Here is a 16863-nt window from a genome sequence, read left to right as displayed (position 1 = left end):
CATCTTTTCATGTGTCTCTTGGCCATCTGGATGTCTTCTTTGGAAAAATGTTTATTCATCTGCCCATTTTTTTCACTGGATTATTCATTTTTCGGGTGTTGAGTTTGATAAGCTCTTTATAGATTTTGGATACTAACCCTGTATCTGATATGTCATTTGCAAATATCTTCTCCCATTCCATCAGATGCCTTTTAGTTTTGTTGACTGTTTGCTTTGCAGAAGGTTTTTATCTTGATGAGGTCCCAATAGTTCATTTTTGCTTTTATTTCCCTTGCTTTCAGAGACATGTCAAATGGCTTTGGCTGTGGCCAAAGTCAGAGAGGTTGTTGCCTGTTTTCTCCTCTAGGATTTTGATGGTTTTCTGTCTCACATTTAGGTCTTTCATCCATTTTGAGTGTATTCTTGTATATGGTGTCAGAAAGTAGTCCAGTTTCATTCTTATGCATGTTGCCGTCTGGTTCTCCCAGCACCATTTGGTAGAGACTCTTTTTTCCATTGGATATTCTTTCCTGCTGTGTCAAAGATTAGTTGGCCATACATTTGCAGTATGATTTTTAATGTCTTTTAGTATCCCCATACCATATCATTTAACCATTTAATGTTTTCCCTTGGTACTAAGATTAGCTCAATTAGCTATTATAAATAATATATGATGAATATGTTTGTGTGTGTGTGTGAATATATATATAATTTTTTTTTTTTTTACCATTTCCTTAGGATAATTTTCTAAGAGTGGCATTTTCTGGTCTAAGGATAAGACCAGTTTAAAGACTTTAGATACATTTTGGCAAATTATCTTTTAGATAGTTTGTAAAGATTTTTTTATTGTACAAGCAATATAAGAGAGTGCCTGTTAAATTGTGATGTGTCACTCTCTAGTACATAGGTAATACATCCAGAGGTTAGGAGAATGAAAAATTAGCCACTCACTATACTTCCAAGTTAAATTAATATGGTATATGTTCATTTAAAAGTTGTATTAATAGAGCTCTAAGGGCCTGGTTTTTAAAGAAAAAATAAGAAGTGTAGTATCTACAGAAATACAGGTCATTTTTATGTAAATGAAATTTCATGCAGTAAAAACAAAAAGAGGAAGAATATATTCACTCCAATTTTAAGTGGGGAATGCTGAAGAACTGTATGTCTGTAAGAAAGAGGATGTGATTAAAACAAAGTTATTTTTTAAAAAGGCTCTCAGATCCCTGAATAAGATGTAATTAGGTCCATATCTGGATTCGCAAGGGTGAAGAATTGCATTGTCTAGCACAGTACCTGGCAGAGTTGGAAGTCAGTAGTTTTTCAGGGATGAAGAGTTGAACACGTGAAAGAGAGCACAATTTTTATAGCTTCACATCCTTCACGAAGGCACCCCCTTTTCACCCCCCTGTTCTTTAAGTGGGACATGTGGGGAGTCTATCTCTTTCCCAGCTCATGTGGGACCTGTCCAGAGTCTACACGTGAGCAGAAAGAGGCTGCCAGGACTGTTTGGTCAAGGTGGGGTGGCTGGTCTAGGCCAGAGCTCTAAAGTGACTCTGTAAGAAGGGATTTCTAATGGGAATTTCATGATATTGCCAGATGCTCCTGTGGGGGAGCCTCTGGAAACTGCAGCAGGCATGAAGAACCCATCATTCTGTACTTATTAATAAAGTGTCAGATGTAACTAGGGTTTAATAAGTATAAATTTCCTGAGATGCTTGATGATTTGAATTTCCTCCTTTTAGCACTCAAGTGTAATGTATGTGTGACTCTAGGTTTTAATAGCCTTGTCAGGTTAAGGGCCCTAAGGACAGAAGTTTGAATAATTTTTGAATTAGATGGTTGGTCATTGAAGGGGGTCAAGTATTAAGGAGTAGGGATAATAGGTTTCCTTTAACTGAAAGGAATGGTCCATTTCTAACTTAAATCTTCATGCAGATTTGGGTACAGTTATAGTCCATTTTATTTTGTACACCTAGTGAGACAAATCCAGGAGCTCTACAAGCCTCAATAGCAAGGGAAGGGAGATGACATTTTAGACCATTTTATCCACATTCTTTCAAAAGTGTGGCTTCTCATAGTAATAATAAGTCTATAGTCAGAATACATATTTATTTTAACTGTACTTCATGCTTCTTGGCCAGCACTGCAGTTTAAAAAAGAAATCATCATTTCTCTTCAAAAGAAATCTGAGGGCTACTATTGGTTCCTCATGGCTGCAACTGGGGACCATGTCACTGAAAGCATAATATTTAATATTCAAACATTTTAGATTGTATGTAGCCAGGGTAGATGGTGCTCTTTATAGGCCTGATGGGGTTGAAAGAGCTAGAGAAATGAGGTTAAAACCAGCTTTGTTGGTAGACAATAGGTAGTGAATTATAGGCTGTGAATTTGTTTTTTATTTTAATTAAAAAAATGTGCAAAAACATGAATAAGAAATTCATAGAAAAAATCAAAATCGAATAATATCATTTACTGATTGATGGCTGTGGCTAAATCTTACAAGGTAAGAAATCCATCATGTCTCTGTTCAGTTCTCTAGGGGAGTTTTATTTTTCTAAACCAAGACATAAATTCCCCCAAAACTGTCATATGGTTTGAACTTGGACACAAGCTGAGAATTTAGGATGCCTTGACAATAATATTTGTTTGTAGGAGGAATAAAAATCCTTCAGCATAGTCTTTGATCAGAGATAGCATTAAAGCACAAATGCTGTGTTGTACTTGTTCCAAAAGCAGGTTTGAAATCTGCTATTTCTAGTTTTAGCATAATTTATTAACATCTGTTGAGATCTGCTGACTTATGTTATCTTTCTTAGAATGAAAGATACAATACCTAGGTCAGAACAAAGCATACCATAAACTTCTTTAATGTTACAAAAATCCCCACCCAAGAAAAGAAAGACAGAAAAGGAAACCATAATCTCATCAGTCAGAGCTAATGACTTAGATTTTTAATGGATATATTTTTATATATGTATGTATATGTGTGTATGTTTAAAAATGATAAGTTAAAACATCATGTTTTTATAGAAAATATTTTTAACTAAATAGTTGTGCACCTTGAATTTTGGGGGGATTAATTCCTAAAGCCGGACAATTGAGATCCAAAATCAAAGTGTTGACTTTACTTGCTTAAAGGAAATGAAGAAATAATCCATCAAGAATTTAGAAATAAAGGGTTGAATTTTCAGCCTGAAGATTTCCAGTTTAGTATTTAAAAGGAAAAACATTCAGGACAACATGTAAAGGTTTAATCTTATCTTGAGTTTTACAGAAATAATACTGTAATTGATTTTGTTGTTGTTGTTCTGTTGTTGCTAGCACCATCTTTATCATCTTTTTTTTTTATTTAAAAATTTTTTAACACTTTTATTTATTTTTGAGAGGCAGAGAGAGACAGACCACGAGCAAGGGAGGGGCAGAGAGAGAGGGAGACACAGAATCTGAAGCAGGCTCCAGGCTCTGAGCTGTCAGCACAGCTCGAACTCACCAACTGTGAGATCATGATCAGAGCTGAAGTCGGACACTGAACCGACTGAGGCACCCAGGCGTGCCCCCCCCCCCATCTTCATCATCTTAATTTGTTGACTCTTTACTCTGCATCATGCATTGTGTTAACGTTTTGTGACACTCTCATTTATTTCTTGTAACAACCCTATGATGTAGGTGGTAGTGCAATCCCCATTTTATAGATGCGGAAATGAGGCATGGAAAGGTTAAATGATTTGTTTAAGGTAATCTGGCTAGTGAGGAAATGGTGCCAACATGTGACCACAGTTTTCTATCTTGAGAGCAAGGGCTATCCAAAAGACCTCTCTAAGTTGTTGATGTTTAGCCTTAATGCACCTTGGTAGAAGCCCACAAATCAGTGGAGTTTGAAGATGCAAGTCACTGAAGAAAAGATGGGCAGAGCAACTGTGGGGTTTGTTTTGTTCTTTGTGGGTAATCCCAGTGATTATCAGTGTTTTTCCCCTTACTACCGGAAATCTCTTTGACTCCTAGCAGGAACATCTAACACAGTTACACGTTTTGAAATTGAGGTGGAAACTCCTAAGTTAAATATTCTCTGAGGCTTCTTACTTCAAAAACTTTATTATTTTAAGTTGGTTATAATTTTGATGTAGTCTCAAGGAATCTAGGATTTAAGGTATTAGCAGCACGACAAGAAAATATAGACTCTGGTTACATCAGTTTCTGAAGTTTATGACTTTTAATTTAGATTTCATGTGTATAACTTCTTTGATTTGAAAAGATTACTTGCTCTGTCTGAAGCATAAACTGCCATTCCCACAAGGGAATGTGAGATGTACGATTTCTAAGTAATAACATGACTTACTAATTTTTCTGAAACAGCATTATCCAGATGAGATTTTCTTCATTTTCATATAAGTTTTTCATTTTGAAGTTAGTGCATTATTTTTCTTCTCAAAAGTTGTTTTAGAAAACTCAGGAACTAAAGTGTTTTTTTTTTCTTTTTAATAAATTTTTAAATTGAAGTACAAAGAGCTATGGTTGTTATAGTACTGTACTGTAGAATAGTTTCTCAATTTAAGAAATTTTTTCTTTATGGTAAGTGGTTATTCATATTCATAAATGAACAGTAAAGAAAAAAATGTATTCTATTGTGAAAATTTTATTCTGTCTTATTCTGTTTCACATAATGAATATTATGTTAGCATTATTTCACTATGGATAATAATAAAGCCCTGTTCAACTTTATTCTTAATGCTTAAATTGCCTAACTTGATGAGACACCGAAGATTTCTTACCATACTTATCTAGAATATGTTTTCATTGAAAGAAATATATACATTGTTTAGATGATCTACATTGGTTAGGAGCCATCTTACTTAAATACACTTCAAAAATTTTTCAATCTTTTAAACTTTAAGATATAGAAATACTATTTTCCAGCCCTTTTTCTGGGCGTACAAACATGGGTGAGACACGATTTCTGCAATTGGAAAGCTTACAGTTGAGTGAAAGAGTCATATGTGTAGGCAGATACCTATAACCAGGTTTTAAGAACTATCATTGAAGTTAACCTAAATAGTCAAGGGAGCACAGATGGGGGATGAATAAATTTAACCTTGTAGAGGAGAGGAAAGATAAAAGAAAATTCTGTTGTTTCCTTTATAAAATCAGGCAAGGTCTTCTAGGTGTCGACTGATGATTCTAATATTTTACTGTTTGAAATTAGAAATGCTTCCTTCTGGGATTTTTTCCCCTACATAGATTTTTTTGTTTACAACTCATTACCTTTTGGTTCTAACAACTGGAGTTAGAAAAGCTGGTTGATGACTGATTCTGTAAGGGAAAGATGATTCCTGGTGTCAAGATTTGCGTCTAGGGGGATTCTTCTGTCCTTGGCCTTGGAGCACCAGGATGTAAATTTCCTATTTTCTACAAGGAAACTTCAGTTTTTTGTTTTTTGTTTTGTTTTTTTTTTTTTTTTTTTTTTTTTAAGACTTCACAGAGAAAAGTCACCATCCAAGCAGTCCTTTGAGAGATAAGTAGAATTTTCCAAGTCGGGAAAAGGTTTTCTGGGCAGAGGGACAGTCAGATGTTGGGAGACCGAAAGGGAGAGTATGAAATTGAGGTTGACTCAAGAGTATTTTAGTCTGGGGAGCAAGGTGAATGGTGATACTGTTAACTAAGGAGTGGGATGCAGAAGTATAACTGGGAGCTGGAGTCGAAATCATCTCTCTTCTGGGCATGTTAATTTGGGAAATTTTTAGGAATTTAATTAATTGATTTTTTTAAAATTCTTTCTGCTGAAAATTATTAATCACCTTATGTGCCTGGGTGTTAAGAACACAGACATAAGAAACAACATATTCTCAAAAGGCTTATAGACTCTTGGGAAGACAGACAAGACAATAATTACAATGCACATTTAAATATGCTGTGATAGAAATGATCACAGGTTGTGATAAAAACTTGAGAGTTTTGCTCACCTAATGGAGACTGAAGATGGAAATGGGGAGAAGGAGAGATGAGGGTTATTAGGAAATAATTGCTGTGACCTTGCCTCTTGAGACTCAAATATTGTTTTGTTGTATAAGTTAACCAGATGGCACAAGGTGGGAAAATGGGACAACGTTGCAGGCAGAAATATTTTCTTATATGATGCCTTGAAAGTGTCCGTGGATAACCTGCTTGTGGTTTAATTTAACCTGTAGGAACTCTGCAGGTGGGGATTGAATGGGTCCTGCAGATCATGTGTTTCTTGATTTTGATCTTGAAGCCAGTCATGTTGGTAGTGTTGGGAAGTTACTGAAGGATTTAAAGTAGGAGAATGACTTGATCAGATGAGATGCCCAGCAACCACATAGAGCTATGTGCTAGAATCTCAGAAAAGTAGTTGGTGTTGGAGTATAAATCTAACTGGGGGTTACAATAGTGATAAAATGTACTTCCTGCTTAGTTGTAGAGTCAGGTAAACAAAAATTACATTACAATATGTAAGTGTTGTAGTGTGAAGTGCTATGAATTGAGTAAAGAGGAGGAAGTGATTTAGGACTATGCATGTAGGAGTCATTGGTATATGGATGGTATTCGCAACTGAGAATATTGATTAGATTTTTCAGAGAAAAAAATTAAAAGCAGGAATGAATGGGCTAAAGGTAGAATTCTGGAAAAATGCAAACTTCATGGCATAATGGTTGAAGAAGAATTGTCTAAAGCTATGAGTTTTGTGCTGTGGGTTGCAATTTATTAGTAGGTTATAAAATCAGCATAGTGGATGTGAACTTAATATGGTTGGTTATAGATAGGATTTTAAAAACAGATTAGGAGAAAATAAAAAAATATCAGGGTGTATGTAGTAAAGGTAATTATTGTTTTGTGAAATTTTGTTCAGAATTATGTATTTGTTCATGTGTGTAAAATGGTTCTCATTATGAACGGTGGTCACAAACTTTTGAAAAACACCAACAAAAGGGAATGAGGAAGAGCAGTCAGAAATTACTAAATCACTTTTGTTCTTCACTAATCTGATGGTGAAAAAAAAGAAACAAACTCAATGAAAATGCAATGGGAAGGAGATTTTCTCTTTGTGGTTCAGATGGCGTCCCCCTAGGCCACATTTATTACACCATGTGGTATAGGAGGAAAAATACAAAGAAATAAGGGAAAGGGACTTGCAAGGTACTGAACTCAAAGACAGAGAATATGAATGAGAGAGATTGAACCCTTATGGAAGATGAATTTTTTTAAGTTTACTTATTTGTCTTGAGAGAGAGTGAGTGTGCACGCATGAGCTGGGGGGGGGGGGGGGGGGGGAGAGAGAGAGAGAGAGAGAGAGAGAGAGAGAGAGAGAGAGAGAGAGAGAGAAAGAGAAAGAGAAAGAGAGAGAGAGAATCCCAAACAGTCTCTGTGCTGATAGCAGGACTTGGTCTCACAAACCATGAGATCATGACCTGAGTCGAAATCAAGAGCCGGGAGGTCAACTTACTGAGCCACTCAGGTACCCCAGAAAGGCGAATTTTTAATCTAACCCTACTGTGTGATGGCAAAAGCATTCCCTAGCACATGACCCCAAAAGCCCCCAGGATTCATCCTACTACATCAGCTCTGTTCCTTATTATGGGTGGAACCAGAGGAGGAACCTGGGAAAGGATTCAAAACTACCTTTCATTAAAATTGTGATGTAGTATTACCAATAATAGGGATTACTGAGAGCTTGACTATGGGTTAAGAACTGTTCTATAAACTTTAAGTGAATGATTTCACCAAGTCAGTTAAAACTTGTAAAGCTCTTAGAACAGTGCCTTGCACTCAGTATGTCTGGCTCTTATTAATAGAACAGTGCACATGGTAAGCACTCTGTGGCTACTGGCTATTCTTGTGTACTATTATTGATTAGGTAAGTTACTAACTATCATCACTTTACCACTAAGGAAATCGAAGCATAATGAAGTTAAGTAAGTTGCTCAAGATCATTTAGCTCAAAAGAAATGGAATCATTAAGGAATGATTGAAGTGAAGTGAATGACTGAGTTGAAAGTGAAAGACTGATTAGTGTAGATACATGGTGAGTTATATGATAATTGGTGCCTGAAGTATGATGAAGGGAGAGGGAAGAGAAAAGATGGGCCATAAATGAAAGATATTGTGAAGGAAAATAAAAAAAAAAACCTCCTTAGCTTGGTGACTGGTTAAATATGAAGTAAAAAGATAACTAAGATTTTAAGCTGGTTGACTGGGAAAAGGTAAATAAGATGTAAGAAAATAAGGAAGAAAACCTTTTTTGGTAAGAAATCATGACAAAGTCCATTTAATCATGTTGAATTTTACGTAAGATCGTTAAATGAAATGAGTAGCCGGAATTCAAAACTAAAGATAGAGATATTTAGGCATTATCACATAAAGGAGTTGGTAGAAGCTGTGGGAGTGTTTGAGATCTTCAAAAATAACCAATATATTTTGGCCACAAAAAAAAGCCTGGGTAGTCCAAAATAAGATCATGATAATTGTCCCCACACAAAACTTCTATAGCTTTGCCCACATCTGCTTTGTAGAAATCTTCAAGTAATTTCAGGGATCTCTGAAAAAGAGTATATCACTACTGCTCCGGCGGCTGGCTGTGGTCTGGCATCCACGGCCTTCCTGGCTCCTGCCGTGGCTGCTGTGGCTCTGTCTCCTCTTGCTGCCACTGTCATTGAAGATGGAGAGGCTCGGCTGTGGTTTGTCTGGCCCTTTCCCACAACCGCAGAAACTGCAGTTTCCCCTCATGGCGTTCTCAGAGACCCTGGAGAGTCCATGGTGAGAAAGCTCTCCTAGTTTTTCTTTTTCTTTTCTCATTTTCACTCTTCCCACCTCAGGTTTCAGACTTGTTATCCACTGGCTGTTTCAGCACCCCTGTCCAAGTGACAGGCCTGCTGGCTTCATGGTTCCTCAATCAAATTTTTATGCCTAGACAGTTCCTGACCTTGAGATGAATTCCTCACAAAATGTGTCTCAATTTTTTCCCTATCGATCCTGAGGCACATCTAGAATCATCTGAATCCTAGAATGAAGGTCGTTTATCAGGTTTAAACTGGGACCACAACCCTTACTCCCTCTTCTCTCTAGAAAAGAGAGGTCAGAGTGGGAAATTCCCAATGTGTACCATGATTGTCCCATCCCCTGTTTCTTCTGCTCCCTTCTTTTCTTCATGTGGGTGTTTTCCTGGTTGATTGGAGATAATTTCTGCTTTTCCGCAAATGGAACAGTGATGTGCACTACTGTGGAATTAGATCCCATCTGAATATTCCATTGGGAGGTTTGATTCACTTCTTCGTCATTTTTTTTTAAAATCCTTCTTAAAGCTTTTCAAACCTCTTTGCTGGAGCTTAGTAAAGATTTGAATATCTAGCACATTTTCCTTTCAAATAAGTATTGGTAATGTATTTCCTCCCCCTCCCCCCACCCCAGGTTCACCTGTGAAGAATACCGATGAGTCTTTTTGAAAACTCATCATTGGCAGTTACTTTAGAACAGCAATTTATTGAAAGCTACTATATTAGAAATGTTTTATTGCACTGCACTAGAGCTATGAAGTGCAAGGAACCATGAAGATTGAAAAATACAAATGATAGATGTGTCTCTTTCTCCTTATTTTTTAGCCTTCTTTGAATCCTGGGGGGAGCCAATCATCTGATGTAGTGCTTTTGAACCACTGGAAAGTGAGGAATTTTGAAGTACAACGTGGTGACATTGTGTCATTGGTGTAAGTAAATCAGAAACATTCTTTATTTTTATATAAAATTATTTATAATTGTCTAATTTAACCGGTAATTTGCTGTGACTATCTTTGCCAATTATTAAATTAATAGGTACATTTTAACTATATATTTTTAAAAATCATTTTTGAAATGTAAAAATGCTGTAAACAAGGATTTTTCTTTTATATCTAAAATATATCAGTTGATTGAGATATGTGAATTTGGTAAAATGTTTTTAATGAAATGTGGATCAGAAATTATATTGATGGTCCAGAGTACTTGTATTTGGTGTTGGTTTGGATTATTTTGAAATTTCGCATCTTGGAAGCAACTCTTTTATTACTTTCATTTTTATTAGTTTGTGTAGGTACACAATATTTCTAGAAGATGATAACTGTGACATGAAATTCAGTGACATTTTTATGTATTAGTAATTGAATGGAAATAAGGCAGTTTGGAGGCTTTTGTCTGGGACCAAAAGGTGGCACTGTTTCTCTGCTAAAGTACTATGACTGGTCAGGAACAAAAATTTCATTCCAATCTTAATGTAGAAAAAGAATGTCAAAGTGTGTATAACTGACGCAGTGATATAATACATAGTCCCAGTACATGCTTGGATGGTTTAGATTTGAGATTTGTTTGTTTGTTTCAGAAATAAATTCATACTGAGAAGACTGTAACAGAACTTGCCTGATTTCTTCTGGTTTCAGCTACTTATAAAAATGTTTTAATATGACTCCCTGTTATGGTAGTTAGTGCATTGGGGTAGCAATTAATGTAGCAGTTACTATCATTTGTTTTAATGATAGTAATATCCTGGCATTTGGAGAAGACTTCCAATTTATATTTCTAGTTCTTGAATTGGAAAGATTGTTTTTTGTTGGATGGGAATTTATAATTGTGTGGTAAAAGCAAAACATGATCTACTTGTTCATACTTCACCTTTGGCTAATGGTTTGTGGAAATAGATGTTTCATAAATGTGTCTCCTTCGAGCCTGTTTCATCAGGATTCATTTTAAAACATATTAACTAAATCTGGTTAGTAATTAATAAAATAAATACATTCAAGCAGAGTTTTGTATGGCATACATCCAAGGATGGGGATTAAATGCTTCTCATGTTCTTGAGAGCTTTCTTTAATATTAACCTACGCTTTTTATTTTGTCATTCAGAGTACTTTTTTTGCAACCTCCTTAACAACCTTTTCCATGCTGGGTTAGCCTGTTGTGTGCTCATTATTCTTTTGCCTTTGGTTTGACAAGGTTACATTCTCACTTAGTCGGTGATGGAGAGGATACCCACCCAAGTGAAAGAGGTCACACTATAAGCAGACAGTTGTGCAGGTTTTTTTTTTTTTTTTTTTTTTCCGTGAGAAACATGCTGACTATCCCTAAGCAAGTAAATTTGAATAGGTAATTGGAAAAAAAAGGGCTCCTTGAAATTCAGGGTTGCATGGGTCCATAAAAGTACACTAGCATATTGTGGACTATGTGAAAAAGAGAGCAGTATTCTCTTATATAAATATTAAACTAATTGATATTTATTATATAAATTAATTTGAAAATAGTACATTCGAATTGGGGTTGACATAATAAATTATAACTACTTTGGCTGAACTATATTTTTAATGAGTTAATTATGTGCTATATCTCTATTATGTACAAATAACGCAAATTTTCTTTCATAATGCTTATTGCTAGCAGGAGCCATTTACATACAAGAATGCTTAGTGATTGGTATTAATTATTTAACAACAAATAATCATTAAGCAATGATTGTTATTTTTTCGTGAGAAAGAAACAAAAAGTCTTTTGCTAAATTCTTTTTTAGCATGATGTGATACTATATAAAAGACATTATTTAAAATCTGCTTTTAGTTTTATGAGCAAAAATGTTTTCTAAATGTCCTTATATTTGTATGCATTTTATAGACTGCTTCATTTGCAAAGATTGATGTTGGTTTGGTTTATGTTCATTAATATATATTTAATTCATGTCAACACTGGATATTTGCTTTTCTTACAAAATGTGCCAGTCTGATTTTAACTTAGATGTTAATTATCATTACTGTATCAGAACACTCTATCTATTTGAAAAATATGTGACTCATAAGAAATGGGTGACTAAATTTGAATTAGGGCTAAATTTAAAATGTAGTTTGTTATTTTGTTTACAGATTGATATAACAAATTTCAATGATATACAAATAACCTTTGGAAACAAGGTAGTATGATAATTTATATTTTAAAAAATCCCGGGACAGCATTTTATACATTCAGTGGGTGCGGAAATATGGCATTTTAATTATAATATTATATATGCATTTCTGGAAAACTGCAGTATGCAATTTCATAAAGTAGTAGGGCTTAGGCAGCTTTGTAACTAGAGCACTAATGAAAACAATAACAATTCAGTAAAAGTGCTAGTGTCGTTTAAAATACATGTCATTTTTAATAAGTAAACATTGCAGTAGATGTAGGATTTATTTAACCAAATGGCTGAAGATGCCTTGATGGAAGGCTGTGTAAGCAAGGGTTGAGCTTGTCTACGTACTCAAGGGCAGAGGGACATTTTCATCAGAAGTTACAACTAGAGAAAAGATTGCAAGCTTTGTACAAAGTGTACTGATACCAGAGATGTATCCTCTGCTCATTGTTCATTGTTATTTTACTTACTTACCTACTTACTGACTGACTAGTCGACTTCCTTCCTTCCTTCCTTCCTTCCTTCCTTCCTTCCTTCCTTCCTTCCTTCCTTCCTTCCTTCCTCTTTCTTTCTCTTTCTTTCTTTCTTTCTTTCTTTCTTTCTTTCTTTCTTTCTTTCTTTCTTTCTTTCTTTCTTTCTTTCTTTCTTTCATTTTTTGAACAACGATTAGGGTTAACCTTGCAATAAGCACTTCTACGAGAAGAACTGAATGTGTAATTCCTGGCTTACTGCTGTTAGTATACTTAGCCTTCAGTTTCTATTAGCGAGGCAATGCACTAATGATAAACCAGTGCAGCTTCTGCTTTATACTGAAACCCATTCTTCATATTGCCTATGAGCTAATTCATGTTAGAGAAACACATACTGTAGCAGAACAGACTTTTCTATTGCCGGGGGTTTTGTTCAGAGTCACTGACCAAGGCTGTTCCCTAAAGCATGGAAGATCTGAGGGGTACATATTAGAATATGCTTCTCTGCATCTCTTATCTTTTTCTGTCACTTTCTTTATGTGAAAAGTAGGTCTCAGTGGAGCTAATGTTTAAGCATGTTATTCAGTAATGTTAAATCAAAAGGTATGTTTATTTAATAACATTACTCGTCACATAAAACATTATTTCCTGTCATCAAGTCCTGAGTATTACTGAGTGTATGTAGGTGACATCATACTCTCTTAGTGGATTTGCAAACTAACAGTGGTGATTAAGGTGGATTTTCTATACCTTGGAATTGACTTTTCATTAACCTGTGTGATGGCCTTACTCAATAGGCTTAACATAAGTAGCGTATTTACAGTGATATATCAATTAACAAATGCATCAGGACAGAAGTTCCTTCATGATAAAGTTTCAAATAACCACATTTAAAAGTCTTTTAACTTTTTATTTTGAAATGATACTAGACTTCAAGAAAGATTGTAAAAGTAGTACAGGGAGTTCCCATATAACTTTATTATTTTTTTCAGCTTTATTGATGGTGTAATTGACAAATAAAATTGTGGTATTTAAGTGTACAATGGGATGATTTGATATATGTATACACTGTGATAGGATTCCCCCCCACTGAATTAATTAACATATCCATTACCTTACATATTTACTGTGTGTGTGTGTGTGTGTGTGTGTGTGTGTGTGTGTGAATCTTGAAGTTCTACTTTCTAAGCAAATTTCAGTTATACAGTATGTTCAGTTATATAGTTATACAGTATGTGTAGTATGTCACCGTGTTATCCATTAGATCCTCAGACTATTCATCTTATCCTCCCTTAAATTGACATTGTACACTACCATGGTACAATTATTGAGATGAGGAGTTGACCTTGACATAGTACTATTAACTAATTGCAGACCTTATGTGAGTTTCACCAGTTTTCCCACTAATGTCCTTTTTCTACACCAAGATCCTATGCAGGATCCCATATTTCATTTTTATTTTTTATGTCTCTCTAGTCTCCTTGATCTGTGATAGTTTGTTCTTTCTTTCTTTCTTTCTTTCTTTCTTTCTTTCTTTCTTTCTTTCTTTTTCTTTCTTTCCTTCTTTCTTTCAGCTTGACACATTTGAAGGGTCCTTGCCAGTTATTTTATTGGAAAATCCTTACCATTAGAAATGTTGGGGTCAATATATGTTCCACTGGAGAAGCACTGCTGTTGATGGCAGTTGCTGGGGAAGCTCTGGCAGTGGTAAGAGCTGGAGAGGTGGATTAGACAGGTCAGAGAAGGAAACTTTCAGGCATATAAGTCAATTTGGTTCCTTAGGACCACATACTTGGGTCATGACTAAGAGACTCTATGGCTTCTGAAAGTCCACACAGTCACATTTACTGCTGCTAGGAAGCCAGGAGGAAGAGTCATGAAGGTGGGGAGAGCCTAAAATTTATAGTAGAGATAGAAGAGAAGGAACTAAGGCTAGATCATGGATGGTATTACATTGAACCCATGTTCAGTTCTAGAGTAGAAGGTTAGGGTGGGGAAATTCTCATTTCATGAGTACCTCTATATATCAGGCATTGTGCTAAGTACTTTGTGTATGCCATTTTTACTTAATTTTCCTAACAATATCTGGAGATAGTTATTTTTAATACAATGAAAATGAGGTTTAGCAAGTAAATAGCAGAGCCAGAATGCAAATCTAGGTCTCCTTGACTCTGAACCTGTCCTCTCCCATACAGCAGGCAAATGTGGCTATTGAGCAGCCAAAGTGGTTGTTGCCACTTGTTAAAATGGTAATATTTTAGATATCTTCAGCTAAATAAAATACATTATTCAGATTAACTTAACCTGTTTCTTTTTTTTTTAACATGACAAGTAGAAAATTCAAAATTACACATGTGACACACACACTCTGTTTCTGTTGGACAGACAACACTGTGTCTAAACCTTTTCCATCAACCATGCTACTTTCCTGGAGTGTGTCTAAGGTGAGCTAATGTGAGATCCTAAAGTCTGGGGTGGAACAATACTAAGTTAGTTGCTATGAAGCAAAGGCAGACTCCCAAATATAGCTAAACACTTTGTGTTGGTGAGAGTATTGGGGTAATCAGGTCCAAAGACAAAGAAAAAAAGACGTACAGATCTATGAGAGAGAGAAAACCTGTGTCCTGTATCCACAACAGGTTTTTTTTTTTTTTTTTTTTTTTTTTTTTTTTTTTTAAGTAGGTTCCAATCCTAGTGTGGGGCTCGAAGTCACAACCCTAAGATCAAGAGCCACATACTCAACTGTCTCAGCCAGCTAGGCACCCCCACTACAGTTTTTAATATGTATTGACTTTATTGTTTTCCAGTCACTGGGCCAAGAGTTCTGTATTCAATTTTATTGAGTTCTTATTTTAACCACCCTCTACAAGTAGGTACTGCTGTTATTCCTATTTTATATATGAGAACAGTGAGGTATAGAGAGGTTAAGTAATTTGCTTAAGGACAAACAATCATTGGAAGAGCAAAGTTTTAAAGTGCCTTTTATCAAATCCTATGTTCTTAACCTTCAAACTATAAAGCCTCTATATATTGCGGTTGTGGTTTGGTTGAGGACACTACTTATTCTCAGCAAAGAAGCCAATCAGGCCCTAATATCTCTACGTCTATCATTTATCCCCATTTCTGTAATGAAATTTATGATATAGTTATTCATGAAAGGTGGTCTCTTCATTAATAGAAATAAGACATTATTATAAACATATAGTGTACATACAGTTTCCACAGCTGTTTTGTGACATGCTAAACTAATTGCCACTCTCTGACAGATGGCCACTATGACGGTGACAGCTCTAGCAGTGAATGTTAGCAAAGAGTTATGAAGATTTCAGCCAGGGAAATAGATGAAATAGAATAGAGCCTTTGAAAAAAAAAATGAAAGGTGCTAGTTCCTTTGTGTCGTGATTACTTGTAAATCTTTAAAGATCCCTTGATCCATGAAGGTAAATTAATTGGAATCTGCTAAAAAACCAAATTCAGGTTTTGAACAAATGCTTAGAGCAATGATAATACTGTATAATGACCCATAATTGTATTAAAAGCCAGTTATCTGTTGAGCTGGAAGAATATAATTGTGGATGCTTATCTATTAAATCTGTGCTCATTTTTAATTTTTGTTTATAGCCAAATATTTTTCTGAGTTTGTACGTAATATTGTATGTTTCAGGAACACAAATTTAAAAAGACCACAACTTTTATTTTTATTTATTTATTAAACATTTTTTAATGTGTATTTATTTTTGAGAGAAAGAGACAGAGACAAGCGAGGTGGGGGGTGGGGCAGAGAGAGAGGGAGACACAGAACCAAAGCAGGCTTCAGGCTCTGAGTTGTAAGCATAGAGCCCTATGTGGGGCTTGAACTTGTGAGCTGTGAGATTATGACCTGAGTCAAAGTCAGATGCTCAACCAACTGAGCCACCCAGGTGCCCCAAGACCATGACTTTTAAGGAAAGGTTCTATAAGGAGGATTGAATTTCTTTTCTCCTCCTCCTCCTCCTCCTCCTCCTCTTCCTTCTTCTCCCTTTCCTCCTCCTCCTCCTTCTTCTCCTCTTCCTCCTTCTTCTTTCTCCTTCTTCTTCTTTTTTCTAATTAATTGACTGTAAAAATGGTGGAGAATGAAATCCAGGTTGTAATTTATTTTGATGAGAAATTTAGTTTTTGCACTTTCAATTACCCATAGTAGTTTGCATTCATTACTAAGTATATTTGCAGATGATACTTTAAAAAATGAGACAGTGTAAGTATTATTGCTATTATTTGATATAGATTAAACTGATTTTGTAACTGCTACTCATAGGCAAACAAAAAGTTGATACCTTCAAGGTAGTCCTTAGTATCACTTTGCTTTCTTGAGTAGGATAAACTGCCTACACAATTGTTATACATTTAATTGTGCAATAAAACATTTTCTTTAGTTCTGAGACAAATTATAGCTTAGAAATGTTTCAGTGATCATAAATTTCAGTTTTGAGTTATTGAGATTTTATGGTAATGTAACTAT

General features: G+C 35.3%; 1 protein-coding gene across 14 annotated transcripts in view; it reads left to right on the top strand.

The window, feature by feature from the left end:
* The window catches only part of IMMP2L (inner mitochondrial membrane peptidase subunit 2), an 888431-nt gene that overhangs the window by 63002 nt on the left and 808566 nt on the right, over positions 1-16863 (top strand). For 13 of the 14 annotated variants that reach the window (XM_019825713.3, XM_023250510.2, XM_045053277.1 and 10 more), the window contains one exon: positions 9591-9694. In XM_019825713.3, the coding sequence (XP_019681272.1) occupies positions 9591-9694 (104 nt within the window). Of the gene's footprint in view, positions 1-9590; positions 9695-10341; positions 16149-16863 lie in introns of those variants that run through there. The other variant, XM_045053275.1, reaches the window with a different exon arrangement.

This window comes from Felis catus, chromosome A2 (assembly GCF_018350175.1).
Source record: "Felis catus isolate Fca126 chromosome A2, F.catus_Fca126_mat1.0, whole genome shotgun sequence".
Classification (NCBI taxonomy): Eukaryota; Metazoa; Chordata; class Mammalia; order Carnivora; family Felidae; genus Felis; species Felis catus.
The sequence above is the reverse complement of the archived record's forward strand: the minus strand, read 5'-3'. Positions and strand labels throughout refer to the sequence as shown.